The sequence below is a fragment of the Acanthaster planci genome, linkage group LG01 (assembly GCF_054643075.1).
Source record: "Acanthaster planci isolate LZ-2023a linkage group LG01, COTS_SCS, whole genome shotgun sequence".
Taxonomy (NCBI): Eukaryota; Metazoa; Echinodermata; class Asteroidea; order Valvatida; family Acanthasteridae; genus Acanthaster; species Acanthaster planci.
In genome coordinates this window covers 4,896,490-4,921,694 of record NC_141777.1, presented here as the reverse complement: position 1 = coordinate 4,921,694, position 25,205 = coordinate 4,896,490, and the positions used below count along the sequence as shown (strand labels likewise).

The following is a 25,205-nucleotide window of genomic DNA, read 5'->3' as shown; positions in this document are numbered from 1 at the left end:
AAAATCCCCATGTTGATATTATCTCAACGATTTCTGTCATTCGTTCCATAGTAGACTCGAATACAGGTGATAAATACAAGGACTGAAAAGCGCGTATTCTTTGTAGTTCCTTGCAACCAACGGCTCTCTTTAACGTCTTCAAAGATTACAAACCGTCAAATTGTGTCAAGAAATGAAGCCAGTGTGTTTGGTTTTCTTGAACTTTATTATGACTTATAGTGTTTGTACTTCAACACTTAAGTTTCAGTAAATGCACAGCAGAAGACGGGAAACTTCAACATAGCCAATACAAAAATGGATGCAGATCACAGTTAAATACAAAACGCACAAACGAGTATAATCATCAGACTTGGGTTGAAAGCAAAAATGTTTGCGATGGGATCGATGTATATCACAAAATAATCAATGAAGAATAAGCACTACCAAAAAGCCATTATAAATGATGAACTTGTGAGAATAAGCAGTGTGGATTTTTGGGGGGTTTTAAAAGAAAATCCAGGACCTTTTGTAAATTCTTCAAATTTGTTAAGGTTTGATTTTGAAAATGAAATACCAGAATTAATTTTTACATTAGTATGTTTATACTCCAAGTTCTGGTTTAAACTAAAGTATTGTAAAACGCACTGTACAGAAGAGTTGAATTTTAACATTCACTAGAGCACAGTTCTTTGACGAGAGTCATTCTGACCAAGTTTTCCACTCTTGTACAATACCCAAAGTGCATTCTGCCATTAACTACACGAAGCACCTACATCCAGGTTGTTGGAAAGCAGCCGATAGCAGATAAATGTACATTTCAAATGTTAGTCTTGCGACAAAATGTGTGGCCAGTTAACACTTGGGTTTCAAACTATGTAAGAATATGTACTTACACATAAATGCTTACATCAGATTTTATATGCCACCAATTATGAGCTTTTAAAAAACACCATTTACTGTAACAACAGTTGTTTGAGCTACAATACATGTACTGTACATCAAAGACATCTCCCGATGCAATGACATGGCTAAAATTCTTTTTACCAAGGATTTAAAACCTGTCATGTGACCATGGCGACCGTTGCCTACGAGAGTGCCTACTGTACATTTCCAAGTACCTAATTAGCATCCTTTCCCCTTTATTTTTCTGAATATTTCGAGTCTGCCGGTTAACCCCTACCACATTCAGCTGAAACAAATGTGATCTGACTGCAACAGGGAATGACAATGTCTGCTTACAACCATCACAGAACAAACTTTGGGCAACTATTCTAACAACTATTCCTTACGGATTACTAATTGGTTAAGATACTGAAGATCCAACACATGGACGAATCAAAAAGCTTGGAGCTTTTCCAACTTGGCAACAAGTTAGCGAGAAGACCTGTGCATTTACATACATTCCTGTGGCTATTATCTCATCACAGGTGAAGTCCTTTAGCGAGTTCTGAATATCCTTTGCCACTGACATTGTCCTTATAGTCTTTTAGTCGACCTCCTCCATGCGAGATGCATCTTCATCAGCGCCTTCAAGGGGTGGCATCTCGTCTGGCATTTCTTCAACAGCTGCGGATTCATCTTCATCGATTCCTTAAAAATAAAAAAAAAAAGGGACGGTTCGTGTAACCGAAAATTTCCCTTCACGACCTGCAAGATGTCTTTGCCAAACTGAGTTGATTTCTGTGAAATTGCACAAGCAAACTAAACTTGACATTTCATACACGGGTCACACAGAGATGATGACAGTAGATTTTTGATCACCGACTAAACGTTTGCCTTGGGAGCATTGAACAGGCTATGCATTGAGTAGCAAGCAGAACAATTATTACCTAGACCAAGTTTGATCATTCTGTGGATGCGGCCAGCATGCGTCTGGGGGTCCTCCAAGGTGAAGCCAGAGGACAGCAAGGAGGTCTCAAAGAGCAGCATGACCAGGTCCTTGACCGACTTGTCGTTCTTGTCGGCATCCGCCTTCTGCTGCAGGGCCCCCATGATGGAGTGCTCGGGGTTGATCTCCAGGTGCTTCTTGGCTGCCATGTAGCCCATGGTGCTGGTGTCCCGCAGGGCCTGGGCCTTCATGATGCGTTCCATGTTGGCCGTCCAGCCATACTGGCTGGTGACAATGCAGCAGGGAGACGCCACTAACCTGTTGGACACAACCACCTGAACAAAAACAATGTTAAACCTGGAGTCAAAGTTTCAAAGTACACATTGGTTAAAGGTGTCCTCTGCAAAAATATCTGTACCAGACAGACAGGGGCCCAGTTCCACATAAACTCTTGCTAAAAATATTTCCATTTTACAATACTCCATTTATAAGATCCAAACAAGTTGAGCTGTGGAATTTTCAGCACAGCTCAGTGAAATTGGAAACATCACCAATTTATCAGCAATTAAAATAGATCCTTGAACATCACTGCCATCTCTAACTGAAGCAACTTGTATACTGCAATGCCAACATCCTGTCCTCTTCAGGGTCATGTCTGAACATCAAACTCTAACAGGCATACCACTTGGAATTTGACAAAAAAACTAGGAAATTCCAATCTTAAGAAGACTTTGCACAGTGTTTCTCAATTTTCAACGGTGTGAAGTGAAAAGCAAGGGAATCAGCTGATCCCAGGAAAAGTTGCATGCCTGCTTTACGTAGTTCTTCATCAATAGCACAGGCAGACATACCTTTTCCACCTTCTTGTCCAAGATGTCCTTCATGACCTTGCAGAGGTTCTCAAACTTGGCCTTGAGCTCCTCTCGCCTCTTCTTCTCGTCCTCGTCCTCGGGGAGCTCCAGGCCCTCCTTGGTGATGGAGACCAGCGTCTTGCCCTCGTACTCTTTCAGCTGTTGCACGCAGTACTCATCGATGGGCTCTGTCATGTACAACACCTCAAAGCCACGCTTCTTGACACCTTCCACAAAGGAGGAGTTGGCAACCTGTTCTCTGGATTCACCTGCAGATACAAACAACCACCTTTGTGTTACATACTATGCCCATTTCAGTGCAAGAGTGCTCTCTGGAAATAAACATTTTACATTTTCTCATGAACTCTTCATTTCATGCAGCTCAGTATAATTAGTTCATCACTTTTGTCAGCAATTAAAACAGAATTTTTGAACATCACTGCCGCATGAATTGTACAACACAAACTGAGAAAACAGAGATGGGGTTTGTTTAGGATAAGCACACTGCCTCTGAAGGTAAGTAATTAGGGTTTTTTTCCGAATGTCAAAGAACACACCTGTGATGTAATACATCTGTGTCTGGTTTTCTTTCATACGAGACACGTAGTCCTTCAGCGAGCTCATCTCGTCACCAGAGTGCGAAGTGTGGTAGCGAAGGAAGTTGGCCAACTTTGACCGGTTCTGGGAATCCTCGTGGATACCGAGCTGTGAGGACCAATCAAAACTGAAGAGTTACACTGAGTCACCCGAGTCATCTAAGGTAATCTGATCAGGTTCATGGCAGAGGAAGCTGATTTTCTCAGAACAAATATTTATACTAAGTGAAACAAATACATCAAAAATTTCAAATAACAGGATGGTGGAAAACATGGGCAATCACCGGGGGAAGGGTCACGCTTCCCCACCCTACCCCCCCCCGAAAACTGAATTTAAAAAAGGGAGAAAAGGAACAAATGAAAGGGGACGAAAATCACCAATCTGCTTGAAAATATCACGGAACAGACCACCTTCTGCCACCAATGGTTTGTCTATTTGCTGCCAATGTGAGTTTTGCTAACTCCCCCCCAAAAAAGTCTTGGGAACACCCATGGCGGGAAATGGAATAAACACTCAAGACTCTACTGGTACCCTGCTTTTAACCTTTCAAACCTTAACTCCTACTCCTCAGTGAAGTGTTAATTATATCTACACTAGTTGGATGTGGTGCAGCTGGGGTAAGTAACATACCTTCAGGTTCTTGCTGAACTGCTCATAGAACTTCTTGTAGTCATCCTTCTCTTCGGCCAGCTCCCCAAAGAGCTCCATACACTTCTTGACGATGTTCTTGCGGATGACCTTCAGGATCTTGCTCTGTTGCAGCATCTCACGGGAGATGTTGAGGGGCAGATCCTCCGAGTCCACCACACCCTTGACGAAATCTGCAATCCAGAGAAACATTTTCAATACAGATCTGGCACAATGCCACTCGGTAAGTAACAGTCAAAATGAATTTGATTGGTTGGGAAATGGTAGTTTAAAAGTTTTGGCAGTTGTTCAACAAATTGTCGAGCACTGCAACTATAAAACAAGAAATTTTTAAGCTTATGCCCAAAACTTAGCTCATTTTGTTTTCACAAGTAATGAACTTTAATCATTCAATTCTAACAAACGCCATTCACAGTCTGCACTTAACATCACAACGTGTACATCACGATAGTGAGCCATGTTAACCCCTTCAAGAATGTCTCCCGTGACAGTCTGGTGTGTCTAAAAGCAGGCTCCATTCACATTTTTAACCGTCACACATCTGCCCCAACACTTACTGAGGTATTCAGGGATGATGTCTTCACAGTTGTCCATGATGAACACCCTGCGCACATACAACTTGATGTTGTTCTTCTTCTTCTTATTCTCAAACAGGTCAAAGGGCGCCCTCTTGGGAACAAAGAGAAGGGCACGGAACTCGAGCTGACCCTCTACAGAGAAATGCTGCAAAGGGAGATTGGCAGAAATCAGTCAATTTCCGAAGTCTGAGAGGTGCCTGCAAGTCCAAACTTCAATCTCAAACTCTAGTGATGGAATATCAAGTACGTGATTGGCTGTAGCTCTGTGAAGAGAAGCAAAGTCCCCGGACATTAAGAAAGAGGTCCTCCAATGCCATACCCCTCCACAATGCTTCATTACTGCTCTGTAGGAAGCAGGTAGCAACCTAGCCCAAGCAGAACGGATTCCTCTTCTTCCATGTGCACCACCAGAAGCCACCAGAGTCGCTGTGCATCACCGCCCATCGGCCCACCTCTGAAAAAGGGGGGCGGACAGACAGATGACGACAGCAACTATGGCCTGGCGCATGTTGTGCTGGAAGGTCTCTAGTCACTCAAAATGACTTGTCAGTACAGTTTGCTGTTGCCTTTGTACATCCAGCAAGAAATGAGACAGAGGGCTAACCTCCAACATGCCCCATCACTACACACACTCTAGACTATTGTTATATAACACATCCCCCCTTAGATGTCTGAAAAGAATTCCTCCGATTCCAGCGAAACGATGACCAACACAAAGAAGGGGAGAGGTTCTCTCCATCTCATGTCTTGCTTCATGTGTGCCTTTGTAACTTTACAAAGACAAATATCTTCAGACAGCGACACAGTAAGACAACCGTTAGACAATCAACAACCAATTCTCAACTTTGCTCTGAGGGTGAATTGTCTAAAATCTCCCGAGCTGAAATTTGCTGCTTATAAATAAACTCAGCAGTGAACCGGTCAGAACACACACCTCATGATTCTTCAGATAGTAACCAGCCCCTGTTGAGCAAACATATTCAGAGCTTATGCAAATTTCAAGTTTCATGAAACTGGCCCATCATAAAGCTGTCATCTGGCTTCGCAAGCAGAGAACTATTCATGGATTAGTCCATCACCAGTTACAGTCCACATGGCACACAGCCCTGAAATCCATACCTTGACAGCCAGATGGTCTTCCCAGTCATTGGTGAGGGACTTGTAGAATTCCCCGTACTCTTCCTGGGTAATGTCATCTGGATTCCTAGTCCACAGCGGCTTGGTCTTGTTCAACACCTCGTCCTCAGTGTACTTCTCCTGAATGGACGATAAAGGCCAAATGCAGGTTAAAATACAAGACCATTCTGTCGTTTCATTCCAATTAAACTTTACCTTACGTCATGAAATGTTCAATAAAACATATCCACCGAAACAAGAGCGACACAAAACGAGTCCTCTGTTGACAAAAGAGTGCTCATCCCTTGGCCTCAAGTCTTACCTTGATCTTTTTCTTCTTTTTCTTGTCTTTCTCCTTGTCCCCTTCCTCGTCCTCTTCCAGATCTTCAATTTTGGGCTTGTCCTTGTCCTCGTCTTCCTCCGCGGCCTCTTCTTCCTTCTTCTCCTCCTCTTCATCATCACTCACTTCCTTTTCCCGCTCCTTTTCCACCTGAGTGAACAGAACCGCACTTGGTCAACTCTCAAGTCTGCCAGGTGTTTGACTGGAAACATCTTTCCCCTTTCAAACCCAGAGCAGCTGCTGAGTATGCCAATTTGCAAATCTTGTGTTGAGGCAACAAATAATACACAACCAGTTAACGTCAGATTTTTTTTTTTACCCGAAAGCTGCAGGGGGGGGGCAAGTTTTTTTACAGGCAAATTCTTCAACCTTGCAACTGTGCTTGGTTGACCCAACAAAGCACAACACGTTAATACGTCAACCGCGCAAATGAAAAAGGAATTCTTAAATGAGTGTACACGTCCCCCATGGAACAAACAAGGAAACTTATGTGTGCTTACACGTCATCTGGCGTCAAGTGGCTAACAATGCAGTACAGTTTGGATTCCAACCGAATGCATGGTGTCAATTGTTACAAAAGAAAGACTGCGCTTCACATTTTTTCAATGGTCCCTTGCTGTTCAAGAACTTTTACCGAGTACCAACTGCAACAGGGCTACACACCTTTAAAGGAACCACGAAGTAAAAATATTTTTATAACTTTTACTAAAACCCTTGAAATTGCATCTTTGGGTTTCAATTAATCTGATTTTAAGTTTTGTTTTGCAATTTTAACCCATATTTTGATTTTTGGGGTTTTATGCTAATGCACATTAGTATATTCATGAGCAGAACTATGATGTCATCCAAGGCAATGTTGCACTAATTTGTGCACAGAAAATTTCTAGATTTTTTTAACCACTGCTTTTATTTTCTTTGGCAATTTATTGCTGTGTAAGTCTACGACAATAATCCGACAAAAATCCTTTTCAAAGAAATGTTCCCAGATAGCACATTTTGGGTTCACAATTTGAACATTAAAACATGCAACGTGAAACATGTCTTCCTGGATTTACATCAAAGCAAAAGCGCCCTCACTTGTCCAGAAATGCTTGGTCAATTCTTAATTAATGTTTGAAAAAGTGCACCGTTTAGTTCACACAACTCAAAAAAGATGTCAAACAGTCTTCACATGTGGAAGAAGAGTACAGAGATACACAAAAGCGATTCTCAGAAATACTCATTTCCTGGTTCCTTTAAATCGTTTGCCTGTAAGTACAAAAATGGTGTTGAAAGTATTTAAAAACTATTGTGCTGGCCTGTAGTTTATGTTCAAGTGGGCAGTGTATTTCCTCTGTGGGGCAGAAATGAGCAATATCAGATTTTCCCATATTTGTAAACCTCTAGTTTCAACATCTTGTCACATTTCAGATGTGCCTCAGCAGGCCAGCCTACCTGAAGTGAGATTGGGTAGCCAATGAACTGACTGTGTTTCTTGATGGTATCCCGGATCCTTTTCTCATCTGTGTATTCCACTTGGTCCTCCTTCAAGTACAGCTTGATAATGGTGCCACGCTTTACGAGGTCCAATGCTGCCATTTAAACAACCATTTTTTTTTAATCATTACAAAGTCAATGTGCATATAGGTGACAGCCTGTGTGATCTTCAGTCACAGTGCAATGCAGTGACACTCGTGCTTATTACTAGCCCCTTTGAAGCAGTTTGTACGGAAGTGGACAACGCAAGACGCCATGATGCAAGAAATGAGAGTTCACCACCGACTGTTAGCTCGTGGTCGATCTTTCTATTTAATGAAGTTGAAAACACAAACAGTAGTAACATGCAGAACTGCAGTTTTTTCTCTCTTTTTGAAAAAGACACTAAAAACTTCTTCTTCTGTTGAGTTTTGGCCAAATTACTGGTGGATCACAAAAATTACAATACATCACACTACTTACTTGGAACTGATCTGACGGTGAATGAGCCACCAGCAGAGGATTCCCAGACGTAACTCTCGTCATCAGTATGTTTGGAGTACACCGTCACCCTATCTGCAACCAGATAGGCTGAATAGAAGCCCACACCAAACTGGCCAATCATGGAAATATCTGCGCCAGCCTGTGGAATGAGTCAGAGACCACTCCTGTCAATAACTATGGGTTAAAAACGAACATCCTATGATTAATGATACTTTTAGCTACAGTCAGCCGATTAGGACACTATCCAAACTTGACTGACTTTTATGAAGCACATTGGCGATAACAAGCCGAGTGTACCTCGAGTGCCTCCATGAATGCCTTGGTGCCACTCTTGGCGATAGTCCCCAGATTGTTGACCAGGTCAGCCTTGGTCATGCCAATGCCCGTGTCGACGATGGTCAGTGTCTTCTCCTCCTTGTTGGGGATGATCTTGATCCTGAAGTCCTTGCCGCCTGTCTCAACCCTGTCAGGGTCTGTGAGGCTCTCGTAACGGATCTTATCAAGGGCCTAGGTAGCATGAAAAATTGCAAAGAGGATTTGCACTAATACAGTTGTCTTAAAATAAAATTGTGTAATTTTTATTAAACTTCAGCAGTTGGGCCCAAGACCAGGGTGAATACAGCATTCTTTGTCTTAATTTCAACGGATGATTTTAAGGAGAATTAAATATTACAGAAAACTTGGCCAACTACGATTCTAAACTAGAATACGTGTGGGGAGGATAATGAAACTAAAATAATGCAGGAACTTGAATTAATCAAGATGTATGAAAAACTATGCGTTAATGTATTCCACTAAGACACGACCTTGTTTGGCCACTTCAGTGGCAGAATTGCAAACTCACATCTGAGGCGTTGGAGATCAACTCTCTGAGGAAGATTTCCTTGTTGGAGTAAAAGGTGTTGATGATGAGACTCATAAGCTGAGCGATCTCGGCCTGAAAGGCAAAAGTCTCAACCTCACCCTCCTCCATTGGTTGCTCCTGGTCTCCCGACATCTACGAGTATGAGAAAAATAAACGAGGCAATGGGTGACAGTTATCATGAAATATTACCCAAACTGGAAATGGTCATGTTACAGTTCAGTAAGACAACTTGACCATTGGACAAATCGACCGTTTACCAATTCAACTTCGGATAACTCTACTGTTGAAACAATTCGACAGTTTACAAGCCGACAGTTTACCAAGTAGTCTGTTCAGTCAAGTATGACATGGAGAAAACTGGACCACGCCAACGTGTGAACATGACCATGTCGGAGTGCAGGGCATTTTAGCACTGATCACACATTGAAGTGTTTTGGAACATGTGTGTTAGGTTGCAATGTTGTGACCCAATGGACCCAGATATGATATGCACAGGAACCTAGTTCAGTGGGCTGCCGTTCACCACCCCAACCAGTACGGTGTAAAGCTGGTAAGTGCAAATGGGATGCAGCATGCATGGTGGCATCACACACCATCTGAGGTGCACAAGTGCCTCCTCCGCACCAAGGATCAGTCATTAGTGTGCCGGTGTGGGAGACTGTGAATCTGTCCCCATCAAGAAGTTGTTTCTTTCTTTCTTCTTTTCTCTTTTTATTTGGAGTCAAAGTGTGGACAAAATAACCACAAAGCCATGCACACTCATTATGAGTCAACTTGTCTCAATCGACAACTTGTCTCACTGATCGAGTTGTCTTACCGTCCATGCCCCCTCTAACGGCCACGGACAAGACTGACAAATTACATAAACTTTGCAAAAATATCCACTGCCTTAAGTTTAAAAAAAGGCAGAAAATATTTAGACTGTGAACTGGTCCAGATATGCTTTCGCTATTGTATACGAATGGCAAATAGGCTAAAAATTAGAACAATCGCGACAATTTAGGCCTACATCCACAGCATGCAAGGCCCTACAGGCTGCAGTCTAAATGGCAGCGTCTTCAATCAGTAGGCCAAACATGAAATAGGAGTCTGCCCCTTTAACCGTGTGGTTACGTTGTCCACCACTCTCATGCCATGGCTCTAATGAAGAATCCCACAGTTTCTGTATGTAGGCCTAATATTTTCAGAGTAGTAAATAAGCATGACAAGAGCAGTACGTTGTACTCTTAGTATAAATTTGATTTTCATCGTGCATCAGTCTGTCACTCGTGTCAGTGTCGACAGAAGTGTAGGCAGTAGACAATGGTAGGGCCTACAAAACACGTCTCACATGTTTCAGATCTCAACCATATCAACTGATGATATGCCTCTACTACTGGGCCTACTTTGCTGTCTGCTTCTCAAAGAAACAAAGAAATACAAGCATCAATAATATAATACATTTTCTCACCTTGTTGTTTAAGTAGAAATCTGACAATTTTTAAATAAAAGGATATGAATATACGGTGCACCGCCGGGTTGGCTCCGGAATTCACTTTGTATTCTGATGCCGCATAAACGCACATGGCCCTTTTATCTGCACATGGTCTCCTTTTCCGCCAGTTGGGTATTTAAATGTTATATTCATCCGCCACTAAATGAAAATGATGCATCTTCAATTTTATGTCGACTTAATTATTATCAACATATATTTTAGAATACCACAATGAGTTTCAATTCACCTTAATTTAATTCTATTCCAAATAATTTGACATTTGACCAAAACAAGTAAGCTATTTTAAAACCGGAAGATGTATGGGAAAAATGTAATGCGGTTTTCTAGCAAGTTCTGTACCGGATGTTCATAGGGTGAACTCATTATTTCTAAAGGGGTGTGTATATTTTACAACGTTGAAAATCAAGACTGAATGTAAATATTTCGATGCAGATATTCACAATTTTATGAAATTTTTACACTTAAAATAAATCAATAGTAGATGTTTTAGATATTGCATTTTCCCTATGAAGTTCACAACATTTACGGATGGTCAACTCAATTCAAACAATAGCTACTCAACAAAATGTGACCCAGAGGGCTGGCACATGTGAAAGCCGCACTGGTGATGACGAGCAAAAACGTGGGATTCTGGAAGGTTCGGAAACAGGCCTAAGTTTCGTCATTCGGGGAATTTTCTGATTGGCAAATACTTTATGCAGCTATGAAAATGATTTATACGAATTTTCAGGAAGCGACACAAGTGCAACACTACGGCAATTTTAAGGGTTTTAATTTTCTTCACTTTGTTTGTCTAGTTCAAACGATTGACCCATCGCTAGGGTTGTAGGTCAACTCGACCGTTTGCCAACTCGACTGGAGTCAACTCGACTCCTGACCAACTCGACCGTCAACGAACTCGACCGTCGAACCAACTCGTCCGTTGACCAACTCGACTTCAAAGTCGAGTCAACTCCACCATTCACCAGCTCAATGAACCCACGAAATCAACTGAAATGCAATCAGTAAATGAACTTGTGCCGATGAGATACTCCGAAGTAATTTTCCCAATTTGAGAAGAAGCACGCACGCACGAACCCCCAAAATCTGTCACCGCACTTTGTGCATGCACAGATCACATCACGCACAGTAAAACGAATTACACGCACGATCAAGAACTTGAACTGGTAGGAAAAATGCGTTGCTTCTATGCCCTGTCCCTGTTGCACCGTTTGCATGGTCGAGTGGGTCGAGAGTCGAGTCGTTTGAGAGTCCAGTTGGCAAACGGTCGAGTTAACCTGAAACCATCGGCAATAGGCCTACGATGCTATCATCAACTTCCTGAGGGTCACGGTCAGTGGTGTATCCAGCAAATTAAAAGATATAGGACTTCGGGTCCGTGAATAAAGACTTCCGATATTTTTTCTCCACCAACATCATGTCAAATAAGCCCAAAGCCGCATTCTCTTGTGGACACCCCCCCCCCCACACACACCAAAACCTGGATACGCCTCTGCTGAGGGTTGGCAGGGCCGGTCGCGTTTCAGGCCTGAGTCAGAGAAAATTACACGAACTTCCACAAATGTTAAATCAAATGTTTATAATCAGTGGCATGATGACCGGGAGTTTTGCTGACCGGGCCGGGCCGGGCCGGGCACAGTCTTGCTGACTGACTGGTTTTCGATTGGGAGCCTCCGAAGCCAAAGCATTTCAGGCTCAATTTCGATCGAGTCGATAACACAGAAAAACTTCGAACTTTCCTTATCTCAATTTCAATTGAGCAGTCTATGTCAGGGAGTAATTTGGAATAACAGTTCTGTTGGAATTGTTTTGATGTTTGAAACGACATTTTAGGGGCCTTTTCCTTCCGCTGCCTCATCATTTCAAGTACATGTATCTCAGCTTGAGACTGCATTATGTACGGTCCGTGTAGGGTTCATAGTAGAAGCATATCACCTCTACTATTTCGCATCATTTGCATTAGTGCACAGTAATTCGATATTATAAATGTTTTTAATGTGAATCTTAACCTTCAAATTCAGGAGAGGATGCAGGGCGCGTGGGGGCGCACGGCCCCCTTTTTTCACAAAAAAATACTAAAAAAAAGAAAAGAAAGAGGGAAGACTAAGAAAAGACGGGTCATACTGCCTGAAATTGCACCACAGAGTGCCTAGAATCCAAAATTTCCCGGGGCCCCTAAGCGGACCCGGTACCCCGGACCCCACTCCGCGAGGGCTTCGCGCTACGCGCACTCCCCATTGCTGCTTTAGTTCACGCCCCTCCCCCTTTGGAAAATCTTGGATCCGCCCCTGGAACTGGTCTGAAGGACTTGGTTTATCCCTGTTTTTTTTCTATAAATAGAAATGTCTGGTCTTATTTAACTCGGGAATAATAGCTTTTTTGAATTGTGACCTCTTGAGTTGAGAGTGACATTCTTCAGCTCAAAGCAGCTCTGTTTCCACCAAGGTATCAGTTTTGAGGTCAACATTTTAGTTTCCCTCAAAGGTGCGGAAGGTGCCCATATTGAGCAACACAGATGAAGCCAAGGATTTGTGTGACTCCCCAAGCCAAAAGGTAACAGCCAAGTACAAGTCGTCAGGCCGTGCAAAGCTACGGCCACATGCGTCACCAGGAATTTTCTGGGGAGCAAATTTTTCCCGAGGAGGACAAAAACTCATAAGAAACGAACTAATAGACTAAGGGTGTCATTTTTTTCAATCACTCCCCCCGGGGGGGGGGAGGCCTCTTTCCGCCCATGGCTGCTACTTGCAAAATGGACTGCAACTATGCAAATTTTCCAAACGGCTTTGAAACACTAGAAGTAGTGACAAGAAGTGGGATATGTGCATGCATTTCCAGAATTCTACATGATTTACAGTTGCATTATTGCATGAGCAGAGACTTTTAGTGAAAAAATATACCCTTGCCGAGCACATCTATGGAGGTTTTTGCACAACAGCCATCTTCCTTGTCAGTGCTTTTGTTATGTACGAATGATCTACTCATGTGTATAGTGCTAACTGGTCTGATCGGTGAACATGTACACTCTTGTTACCGAACACTTTGATATTGAGCCTAAAGGATCAAATGAATGCAATACGGCCAGTGACGTGACTGCAGGGGGGGTCACGTGCTCCCAATGAGATGCTCGTGCCCCAGGTGCGCCCCCCCCCTGAAATTTGTGAATAAATCTCCGTTGAAATGCGGTTCGGCTGCCTGGCGGCTTACTTGTGGTGCACCCCTGGGTGCCCCCGAACATGTAGCCCTATAGTTACGCCGCTGAATACGGCTCATGCAAACAGTGAACTCCCGAGACTCAAGGCCACAGGGATTTAACAAGTATCAAAATCAGTCTTGCACATAACAATAGAGGTTATGCATGGCAGCCATCTTCCCGGTCAGTGTTTTGTTCCAGCGGGATACCACTTGAACGAGGGACACCAGCTTAGTGCACTAATCATATGTTCTGACTGGCTCTCAACGGCACCCCGGCCCCTCTCCGCTCCCAATTCCAACCCCACCCTGCCTCCGTCCAACCCCCACCCCGCAAAGTTGCACCCACCCTGCAACCAACTTCTGCCAACCACCGTGCCGCATTTAGCATCAACCCTGGATCATATTATCCTCCGATGTCAACCCGCATCTAGCACCCCGGCATCCTGCATCCAACCCTTATCCCACTTCGTGGAATGATATCGGACGATTCGTATATTTGGTAATTTGTACCAGAAAGAGGGGAAGAGGGTGTGTGTGTGGGGGGGGGGTGACTTGCCGGGCCACCATTGGAAAAGGGGGATGCTGCCACCATATAACGTTATAGGGGTTAAGTTCATGATACAGATGTACATCCGTAATATGTTTTACATTCCTGTGGAATCTTACATCAGAACGGCATATTTATGGCTTTTTAATTTTTTTTTTTTGAATTAGTGCCAATTATTTTTCTCGTTGGGAAGTCCGAAAAATTCTTCACAATCCACATTCATTTTTTCCTCACCAGAAAAAAGTGTGTGCGTGTGGGGGGGGTGGTGATTCTATAGCCCATTTCCCCCTTATCAAAAGGGGTAGGGGATGATACCCTAGCTCTTCCGGGATTTACGCCCATGGCTTTGGTGAACTTCGGTAACCTCTTTTGTACGTAGAAGCGCAGTGGTACATAAGTTATGCTAAGCGCGCATGCTGTGTGTGAATCAAATATAACCATTACGTCATGGTTGTATGCGGCAATTTCACTTTTTTAAGACCCTGCTCTGAATAAACTTCAATATTGCAATCTCATCGTAAAATGCAATACTCTATACAAAGCTATGGGGGTCCATGTTAAAAAGCAAGAGCTCGACTACTCTATCTAAAGTAAGTTTTACAAAATGGACACAAAATGAGTAGGTCTGCCCGATCATGCCGATGCTCCTATCCTGTGCTTGCATGTGGAGTCGGGGCCGGGGAGAGCCCGAATGTGACGTCACTCAACATGGCTGCCATGGACATGGCAGAGTGGTCCTTAGTGAAAGATGGAAGGTTATACTTGGGAGAGGAAACCTCTGCTCTCACTTACCACCCGAAGCTGAATACAGTTTTAGCAGTTACTGGAGGCTCTGGTGTACGAGTTGTAGACGTTAACTCTGGTGTGACACTGCAAAATTCAACACTTTCCGGTAAGCACATCGACCATCCCATGGTATGATGACCGTCCATGTCGATATCATATTCTAGCCTACCTGTGTAACGTTAGATTATGAGGCCCTATCCAGTGGGCATGGATCTGGATATGCCTGTACTCTGTAGGATCTGGATCGATAATTTGACAAAACGGATCACTGCAGCACATCAGAGTTGACTTAAAGACTAGGTGCTTGGTGGACTAAATCTATTTGTAATTGGCCCGTATCTCAGGAGTGGCACTAGTATAGTACTGTGGCACGGACTCTTACTCCCGCTCCTTCCTTAGCCACACATCTGCATACACAATTCTATACGCAATTCTTGACAGTGGGACTAGAGTCATACGTACGTAGCCAGCCTAGGCCTAGGCCTACTTTTCTTTAAAGTTTTGGTTGTTCCAGTGCTGTGCAGTGCAGTGGGCATGGTGGGGGTTGTCCATGGAAAAAAAGGGGATTGTACATAGGCCTAAGTACTACATGTCAAACATGTAGGGCCTATATTTGGGGACCCCGTTGCTATAACAGAACTTAGAAGGGACACCTAGGCTTACATTTAATCTTTCAGATTCACCTTGGTAGATGACTGACATCATGCTCAATGTATGGTTGATGTCGTGAAAAGAGGGCAGGTTTTTAGGGAAATTACCGTAAGAGGAAACTATGAGTGTTTTAACACGTGGCGCATGGTGGATTCAAATTTGAGTGGCTAGTTTATCAGTAAGAAAGTCACATTTTCTCACAATTTAGGGCCTACTATTTCCGAAAATAGGGTCATTGCAATAAAGAGAGTGTTGCCTTTGGTTTTGGGGAGAACTGACCAGTTTTACAAGATTAAAATGACAAAAAGGGGGGGTCCCTGAATATACAATCCGCGAAAAAAGCTGTAATATGTAGACAATTTTGCGAAGATTTCTATTTACACAATATATGTATGATGATCTGTGGTGTCGTCTTGTGATTCTAAAGGCTTTACATAAATAATCTTCCCACTTTACATGTATATCAATGAAATTGTGGCTCATGTCATGGCATCACATCATCATGTGCAGCAATTGTGCGAGTCCATTCATGGCATTCCATGATCCATTCATCCTACTTTTTGTAGAAACCTCATGGGAGTATGCTCTTGGGCATGATGGGTGGGATTTCCTTATGCCATCAGTCAATCCTACATGAAAGCCCTGACTTTCGTGGCTCTTAATACTACACTGTACCTCTATGCAGTCATTAGAACATGATGAAGAAATGAATGTTTTTCCAACCTTGTCAATCCTGGGCCTAGGCCTACATCATTTTACGTGTACATTTCTAATCTTATCTTTGGTAATTATGGCCTAATCCTGAAGAAAAGGCACCCTGCAGGTTTTTGGAATTATTGGCAAATCATGCAGTAAAATCGACAGATTGTGGAAAAATCAAGCAATCATGATTCAATCAAGCAGATCAACCACTCATGCCCAGTCCTGTGCGATGTAATTGCAGTCGCATATGCGTGAGATCATAACTCAGAAAGAATGATGCATCCTGACTCCACTTCAGCAGTTGTGTACAGAGTCTGTGGGGAGACAAACAATTTCACGGTAGACCCATTTCGTAACGAAATTGGAAATTTTGCTCAGTCGCAGGTTCCAGTCCTTTCAGATTTTCTGCAGTGGCTGACCTTTACTGAGATGATGTATGTTGAAAAAAAAGTGAAGGCAGGTTGCAACATTCTATCCAATAATTCAGTGCAACATTTCATTTCTTTTCTAGTTTACCATTAGTTTCAATCTTCACTGTTCCATCAGACTAAGTGTGGTTGCAAGCCTACTGAAGCATGACAAAATGTTATTGCCTTAATTTTCACTTTAGTTTGTCTGACAACCACCTGTCAGATGTAAATTTGGAATTTGGCATGCTTGGCCTCTTTTCAACCTGTGAGCATGATATCAGATACAATACACATTGTAAAACTACCCATGGAACTATGGGGCTCATAGAACATGTCAGAGAGGTGGAATTGTGCGATCCCTCAATTTCAGTACGGTTTATTGCACAATTTGTTTATCATTCCACTGTCCACCAATCATATTTTCCTTCTAACTTCTTGGTTGTGAAAGATTGTTGTAAAAAGGAATCTGGTTTCATTCAACAGCTCAAGGTGACGGTCCCATCCATTGCCAGTACCTGAGTGAGACTGACCAGGTGTTTATGACTGATGGCCGGGCCGTGGGACTGAGGAAGGACCTGAGTGGCGTCTTGCTCCTGGACTCTGCCCTACAAACAGCTGTCACCAACAGTGAGGAGACTATAGTGATTGAGCTGCCTTACCTAGAGGTTGGTAGTAACAATATAGATGCTAATAACCATGCATACAATACTTTATACATGTACGTGCATGGGAAACATTACCTCAAAGCTTTTACCTGGGAATGCTCCTTAAAAAAATTAACGTGATCTGTAACACGTCAGGTAGTGCTGAAGCCAAACCACCAAATTGAACCAAAAATCATCAAACATGGCACTTTTGAACCGAAGCAAAGCTCTAAACTTTAAATTCAGCTGCATGTAGTATAAAGCAACAGCTATCTTTGATGGCAAAGCCATACTATTAAAGAATGTTGAATCAAAGACAGTTAAGATTAAGGCTTATACACTGGTCCGTGTTACCATGCCTTGTAAGGTACAGATCCTTGTGTTACTTTATGTCACTCACTAGAGATCACTGTGAGTGTGTTTGCTGCACTCGCTTTCCAGGCAAGATAAAGTTCATCTTCAGAAGCTGCATATATAAATGCAGCATGAGAAACAAGTGTAAAGCAGACGTAAAGGCAAGAACATACTGTAGCTTTATGAGATGCAAAGGTTTGCAGAATGTCAACATGTACAATTGCCCATGTACATGTACACATAATATACATCTATGTCATGAGTGTCATTTATACATGTACATGTATGTTAACAGCATCAACAGTGAATGTGGCCCGGTCACCTGAACATTTAACACAGTAGGATGCAGACTAATTGGTAAGGGATGAATGCTAAAGAGTCATCAACCCAAACAAATAGATCTGTGAAGGAAAACATTTTTCTGGGGTGGAGGTCTTCCAACATTAGTGCCTCAATAAGATATCTTGTAATTGATGTACTGTTGGCGACTGTTCTTGGGAATGATAAGTATTCCTACTGAGGTTATTTGAGATGAACAGTTCAAATGCACTTTTCAAGTGCAAGAACGGGTAAACTTCAGCAGGCCTTGGCAGCAGCCTAGCAGTGGTTTGTTAATCTCTATTTGTTGGTTATCAGTGTAATTGTCATTGGTTCGTTCTAGGCGTGCCACCTTCTGGAATGTCTGAAAAAGTCCCTCAAGCCCGCCTCCAGTCAGCAGGAGTACGTGGACGAGGTGCAGTCCAGGCTGGAGTCAGAGCTTAGTCTCGTTGGCAACTCTGTTAAAACTGAGTCTCACCACAAGGTCACCAAAGTGAGTTAATCATCCCCCCCCCGGCATACGGTGGCATACATGTACACATACTTTTATGTCCCCTCCCTAATCCACTTTAGCACTTTTTTCTTAACCTCCAAAGAGCCAGGCTTTTCAGACCTTCTCACAGCCTGTTGGGAAGAGGGCAGATTGCACTCTCCCCTCCACCAAGTCTGGGCTATCCCATCACCAGTCGTTTACATCTGCTACAAGTTAAATTTTAACTTAATTTTGCATCGGATTTGGCTGACATGGTCAATTACAGTTCTTGTGTGGCAGCTCATACCTTAGCACATGTCAGTTTGAAAAGTTAATACTTCTAGCTGAATTGTCTGGGAAAAAAAGGACATTTTTTAAAGAATGAATGACATCTGAGTTTTGGAAAAATGGTAGTCAAAAAGACCACAAAATGTATTAACCCTAACTCCCCAGGGTGATTTACTAGGAACCATACCCATTCTCACAAATTCCAACACCCTATGGTAAACTGTGCACAAAAACTGTTGGACTCTGTTTATTTTGGGTATGCCTAAACCCATGTTAAAGCACAAGCAGTTTTGGGGTACATTACCCAGAGCCACAAATTCACACATTTTACTGGTGTTCAATTCTGTGCGGTTAGGGAAGGTAAGAGTTAAAGTCTTGAAAGTTCGGCAGTATAAAAAATTCAGCATGGTGATGTTGGAGAAAAGTGTGGAAGCTTCTCTTTCATGGTTAAACAGGCATATATTTTCCTATTTTGATAGAAGTGCAGATTTTTGGCTCTTTCATTTTTGAAACATTTCCATCATTCTGCTTTTGGAAGTCTGCAGGAAACCTTTTCTTGTTTTTTTCTTCAGGGTTAGATGCCATGCTTTGTTAAATTAAGACTGTTGACATAATCTCCTGAGTTTTACTTGCATTAAGAAAAGTGTGGGTTCCATGCTGGCTATTGGAAACTGAAAACTCTGACCGCCATTTTCCGTGCAGTGGGCTACCATCCAGCTCCGGGTCTCGCTGTGCGCCTTACGCTCTGTCTGCCGCAGTCTCCTGGACGAGCTGCGTCGCTCCAATCAGCATGTCACTGGCCTGTCCATTGCTGCGGCCATTGCTGACCGGTTGCAGGCCCTGTATCCTGAATCTGGCCGCAGCACTGTGGGCACCCAGACGGTGGACAGGGCTCAGATGTACAGCGAAGCAGCCAGAAGGGAAACCTTCCTGACATGGCCTCACATGAACTACAAGTAAGTGTCCTCTTATCATAATATTCCTCAGATGGACGGACAATAAAGCTTGATATTTACGTACATATTCTAGTGAACTATGCCTGACTCTTAACTTTGGAAGTTTTTTCTGTTTATATTCACAGGTGGGCACTACCAGAACCTATGGCACAGGCTGGGTTCTACCATCAGGTAGGCATAAAACATCACTCAAGTTTTGCATTTTAAGTATTGCATTATCGATCCTTTTATGTTTTTTAGTTATTTTGAAATGTTCCAAATAGAGTTCATTTGAGGGTGCTTCAGAGAATAGTAAGGACCATTGTTCGCTTAGAAGAGGAGCAAAAAATCATCTCAACCTTTTTAGAGTGGATACCGACTCCCCCTGGTCAGACATTGCCGATTTTGCTCTGTGCAGAGAATTATTTTTACCTAGTAGTAATATACTTTTGGTGTGAAAACACTGCAAGCGTGTACAGGTTCATGCATGTTTGGCACGGTACATGCTGAGCAAGTGCGACCACTGTCTGTGGAAATATACAGTCTTTGGACCTGTTTCATAGGTGGATCTGGATCGCAATCAGTGATCCAGCGTTGCCATCAGCATCAAACACAAAGGGCACCAAAATAACCTTTGAATTAGTAACATAACAATTGAAAGTGACGCTGATTGAGATGCAAGTATTCAATTTCATTAGCGTATTCACCATTGCATTGGATTAATCCTTCAAAAAGTATTCTTCGTGTGAGTATATTGTCAACAATTAAAATCCATTTATCACCTGTGTTTCAAATGTGTATAAAAATCGTTGCGTGGAATTTGAGAATCGGACTTTGCTTTTTTGTGCTGCAAACAGGTCGAGGGTAGCCAATGTAAGAGTTGACAAGCTTATTTGCATACTCAGTTTTTCATCTCGCTTTATTTCTTTGTTTTCTATTTTTATGTGATTTTTCTCCAGCCAAGTGGAGCCGGTGATGACCGAGCCATGTGTTTTACATGTAGTGTGTGTCTAGTCTGCTGGGAACCAACCGATGAGCCATGGTGAGATACCTGTATTGGTAGTGGAGAGAATGTCAGTGATACTTGACATTTGGGGGAAGGGGGGTTGATTTTCACACTGAACTGCTCGACCATATCCAATTATTTTGATCTTGGTGTTTTGCAGGTCCTGACCATACAAGTCTTTTCTGTTATATTTTGGCTGCCGAATAACACAGGCAACCCCCTGCCTCAAAAACATTAGTTGTACAAATTGAAGGTTTTGAGCAACACCCGTGCATGTCCATCGTTCATGAGTTTTCATCTTGTGTGAAGTTTTGTGTTGAAACAGATGTAATTTTTCAATTCATCCAGTGTAATAGAAGAGAGACTGGCATCTGCAATGCTGTTGTTTATGTAGGAAGAGCTGTGGAGATCTTGCAGAGCAGGTTTCTGTACATTTTAAGAACAGCTGCATGGGTTGGCTTACGGCTTTGCAAATGAAATTCAAACCAAGCATTTCTAAGGAGTCTCTTTGAGGGCATAGGTTTGCATGTTTTGTACAGTTTTTTTGCCGTTACAAGTAGTGCAGAAGAATGTCAGGGTGGAGATGAACAATAACAGGGCATTCAGAGTTGGTTTTAAGCTAATCCAACCCATATCTATCAAAATCCCACACTTAATTTCATTTCAGACAGGATTCAGACAGTTCAGCAACCATCATTTAACATACCTGTACATGCATCTGCTAAGAGTGAACAAAGGAACACTGCTCAGTTTGGATTTTTGTGGAGCCAGGGTACTTTTTAATGAAAATAGTATCTGAAAGCAACTGTTTAAATAACCAATGCATTCAGGTGTTCAGATGAGGCATCTTTGGTGTCACAATCACTGTGATTTAATTCACAAGAGTTGCACTTGTTGAAAGCACAGCCCACTTCCTGAGTGAAGATGCTGCGGAGTGCACTTCTCACCCTACAGTGCTGTTCTCTTTTTCTCTTGACCAGGTCAGAGCATGAGAGACATTCCCCTAATTGCCCTTTTGTTCGCGGTGAACCAACTGAGAACGTTCCCTTGTCCTTTACGCTAGCTACAGGACCTGCCCAGCTGCATGGAGATGGTAGTCAGAAGGTGGGCCTGTCAAATATGAAATTTCACTTGTTGAATTTCTTATCAGTTATGCCAATTTCAATGCCATAAAATCTTAAATGAATATAGATTTGAAGCATCACAACTGCTTGTTCCTATCAGTAAATCTTGTGACTTACCTTTCAGACAGTTTTTCCTAACGGTGAGCACTACCATCTTAAAAAAAAGTCTGTTCTAGTACGGAAGAAGACTCATTTTGAAAACAAATCACGGAAATATATGTGTCTCGTTGCACTACAAGAAGAGTCTGCCTTATTAAGCCTTCACACTATACAGTTACATCCCAGTAACAGCTTTTAATCATTGAAAGGAATCTCAGGTTTGGAAGGAAAAGGCTTTTGTTAACCGTAACCCTACATAATACTACCAATTACTATATGCACTTGTCGTGAAATGTATTAATCAGTGTTGCCGCTTGTAAGTGGACATGACCGCATTGTTCTCTGAAGCCATAAAATACAGTAGAAAAGACAATGTACCATACAGTGCTGTGGCACTATGAATGGGCTTTATTGTTCTCTGTACAAGTAACAATGCAAGTAACCTAGCCAGAAGTAGTAATTTGTAGCGCTAGGTCCTTCAGGCTCGGGCTACTACTTAGTATTTTGTAGTACTGAGTACTGTAAGCCAAACAATATGCTTGGCGGTTCGGGTTAATGCTGAAGCATGTGAAGAGAGGGCTCCAACTTGAGTTCAAGTCCTTTTATATTTAGTGTTCTGCATAATGGTGTGTCTGCAAGGCAGAACTCAACCACAGTATAGCGTTCTAGATGGGAAATGTACATTGTAGGTTATGTTCCCTGATCTAACAACATTACACTACTGGGTAGATATTTGTACAAATGAGATGAGAATGAGCACATAACCCTTCAAAGCTTTTTGGATTAAAGGTAAAATGGGGGAAGAGGTTTGTTAAACTCCGCCCCCCTTATTACTGTCTCGTGAGATCCCTTGTTAGAAGTTTAAACCAAGTGCATGTTCTACGTATAGGTAAAACTTTGCCTTGTTGGGGAAAAATTAAAAATTTTGTTATTCACAGGTTGTGTACCACAGTTATTGCTCTTAAATATGATTAACGCATAAATATTCCATCAATACCATAACAATGTGCACGTTTATAGCTTGGCAACAGTCATATTTGGATTCAGCACACTTGAAACCCCCGTATATGAACTTTTATGTGGTCCGGTGGACATAAAAAAAAGCCTCTTTTCCCTTGTCATCCTATGGTCGAGTACTCGTACATGGAAGATGCTCTTTTAAGTTCTTCCTCTTACAGATTACCTGTGTTGGCACTTCCTCTTGCCCGCATCTGATGGTCACATCCAGTCGCCATGGCAATGTCAGTCTCTGGGATGTGGCCAATCAGCTGACACTGATCTCGAACTTTCAAATTGATCCGGATGACCCCGCTTTGACAGGCAAGGCGGCAGATTCAGAGGAGGCCGTTGACAGGAGGCCACGGACAAAGATACTCGAGGCATGGGTGGAGGAGACCAGTCTGACGGAAATCAAAGGAAATACAAAGGAGGATGAAAAGTTAGTAGTTAAGATGCCAGACAGAAATATCAAGCACAAAACCCGATCATTGACAAATCAAGAGGTGGACATTAATGAACCTAAGGAACCATTTTTTTGCCAAAAACATTTCAGACTTAAGGAGACAAATAACCTTTTCACATCATACTTGAATTTTGTCAGCGATTTGGTCAGTTTGTGATGCTAATGTACCTCAGCCATTTTTACCTCAAAAAGTGACAATGATTGGAAAATGAGCAAAGACCAGTTTTTTCAATGACTTCAATCTAGTTGTCAGTGTCCCGTTGTGTACTTTGTATAAATTTCATGAGGCCAGTTTTGGAATTTGACATGGTTTTTGTGGTTGTCAAGCAGTGCCAATCTAAGCAAATGCAGCCAGAGTGTGTCTGGAGAAGACGAGGAACAAGACCAAGATCAGGCTCCCCAGGCTGCAGTCTCACTCCATCAAGAGATAGCAGCCAAAGGTACGTTGAGCACGCAATTCTTGTGAGTCAAGAAGCAAGTGTCTAATTACTACATCATTTCACTTCAGTCCAAAGTCTGGTGTACTGTTCATAAATAAGGTTTAAATGACCCTATTATCAACTCCGTGTGCAAGTTTTACTGTTTTTCCTAATTTGTTCACAGACTGTGTTTGAATATTTTTCAACTCTGCTCAAGTGTCTCCAGTTGAGAAGCTAAAATGAATTATATTTTATTGAAAGTGTTGTGGATTTAACCCTAACCCCCTAGGCCCCTGCACTAGAAAGCATACTGAACCTCACAAAATCCAACAGGTTCATGTACTTGTCTATGTACTTGTACATGCAGGGTAGTGTACCAAACCTGATAAACTCCAACAGAATGAGCCCGTTGGAGTTTGAGTGATATGGTATGGATGGGTCTATGCAGTACAGGATGACTTGCACTGAACAGTACCAAACCTGACAAAATCAAGCATAGTCCAACAATTGGTACAGCAAGCCAGACACTGCACACAATGAACCCTGTGTGTCCCAACTCACACAGAATCCAACACCATCTCCCTGGGCCTTTCATCCCAAGTCTCACAAAATTCAACAACAAGTTCCTCAGGTACGGTACCAAACCTGCCAAAACCTCACAAAACCTGCTGTTGGAGTATGGCAGGTTTTGGGCAGTTAGGGTTAAGGAAACAATAGAGATGACTTGATGTTCATAGAACTGGTGCCTTGTGAAACAGACTAAATAAATGCTCACATTTCAAATGCTTTAGAATACTACAGACGCTGAATATAAATGTTCCTGGACTCCTCCATAATACTGTTCCCAGCTTCTAGAATGTCAGGAAACGGCTGTTGTTATTTACTAACTGCAAAATTAACTTATGATCTGAAACGGAAATTTTTTTTTTCTTGAACTGCAGAGAAGAGCTACGGCACCATTGAGGTGATCGAGGTAGGTGGAGCGTGGCGAAACATCAGTGAGTCCCAACCAAGCCCCGGTATTGAAGAAGCTGCTGTCATGCCTGAACCCAAAGGTAGGACTCATTGCATATTAAATTTCTGGTGATGAGAATTGTAAAATGTTTAGTGTGGTAACCACTCAGTGTACAAGGAATTTGTTCTAGGTGTGCCATTTTTTAGGGGGGGACCAAAAAATTTCTTCCTTTTTTTTAAGACAGCAAGGTGCCTCAACCACAGTCCTTTTACAAATGCTGACCCTTTGGGGTCATTTGTTTCAGATTTGCGTAACATTTGTTACCATGTGTTCACTGTTCAAAACTCAGAGACAGTGTGCTCAGTGATAATTGTTATAGCAGTATTTGGGTTCCAGACACACTCAGCCTACACAGACAATGGGCCTGTTTGTTTCACACCGCACCGGATCTCGATCAGTGATCCCGTGGCTGGTTCGCTTTATCCATCAGACTGGTTCTGGTGTCAAAGAACCAATGATGGATCACTGAAAGCGATCCAGATCTGCACAAAACAAACGGGCCATTGTTCTGGCCGCTGTTTG

At 42.5% G+C, this 25,205-nt stretch overlaps 2 protein-coding genes across 2 annotated transcripts in view; one reads left to right on the top strand and one right to left on the bottom strand.

Annotated features, from left to right (window-relative positions):
* Positions 1–186: 186 nt before the first annotated feature.
* LOC110986237 (heat shock protein HSP 90-beta-like) lies at positions 187–10,371 on the bottom strand. The gene is made up of 13 exons (XM_087139006.1): positions 10,212–10,371; positions 8,741–8,893; positions 8,194–8,403; positions 7,876–8,035; positions 7,372–7,508; positions 5,920–6,087; positions 5,601–5,738; positions 4,461–4,626; positions 3,886–4,076; positions 3,216–3,363; positions 2,659–2,927; positions 1,809–2,142; positions 187–1,569 (listed from the first exon to the last, which is right to left on the bottom strand). The coding sequence occupies exons 2-13, from the start codon at positions 8,891–8,893 to the stop codon at positions 1,466–1,468; spliced, it is 2,178 nt and encodes a 725-aa protein (XP_086995132.1). The 5' UTR covers positions 10,212–10,371; the 3' UTR covers positions 187–1,465.
* Positions 10,372–14,455: 4,084 nt separating this feature from the next.
* Positions 14,456–25,205, top strand: part of birc6 (baculoviral IAP repeat containing 6) — a 66,424-nt gene continuing 55,674 nt past the window's right edge. Inside the window, 10 exon segments of the mRNA XM_087133460.1 lie at positions 14,456–14,890; positions 17,031–17,212; positions 18,207–18,356; positions 19,326–19,579; positions 19,705–19,750; positions 20,518–20,600; positions 21,545–21,668; positions 22,966–23,225; positions 23,577–23,689; positions 24,610–24,723. Of these exon segments, the coding sequence (XP_086989586.1) occupies positions 14,614–14,890; positions 17,031–17,212; positions 18,207–18,356; positions 19,326–19,579; positions 19,705–19,750; positions 20,518–20,600; positions 21,545–21,668; positions 22,966–23,225; positions 23,577–23,689; positions 24,610–24,723 (1,603 nt within the window). The 5' untranslated portion in view covers positions 14,456–14,613.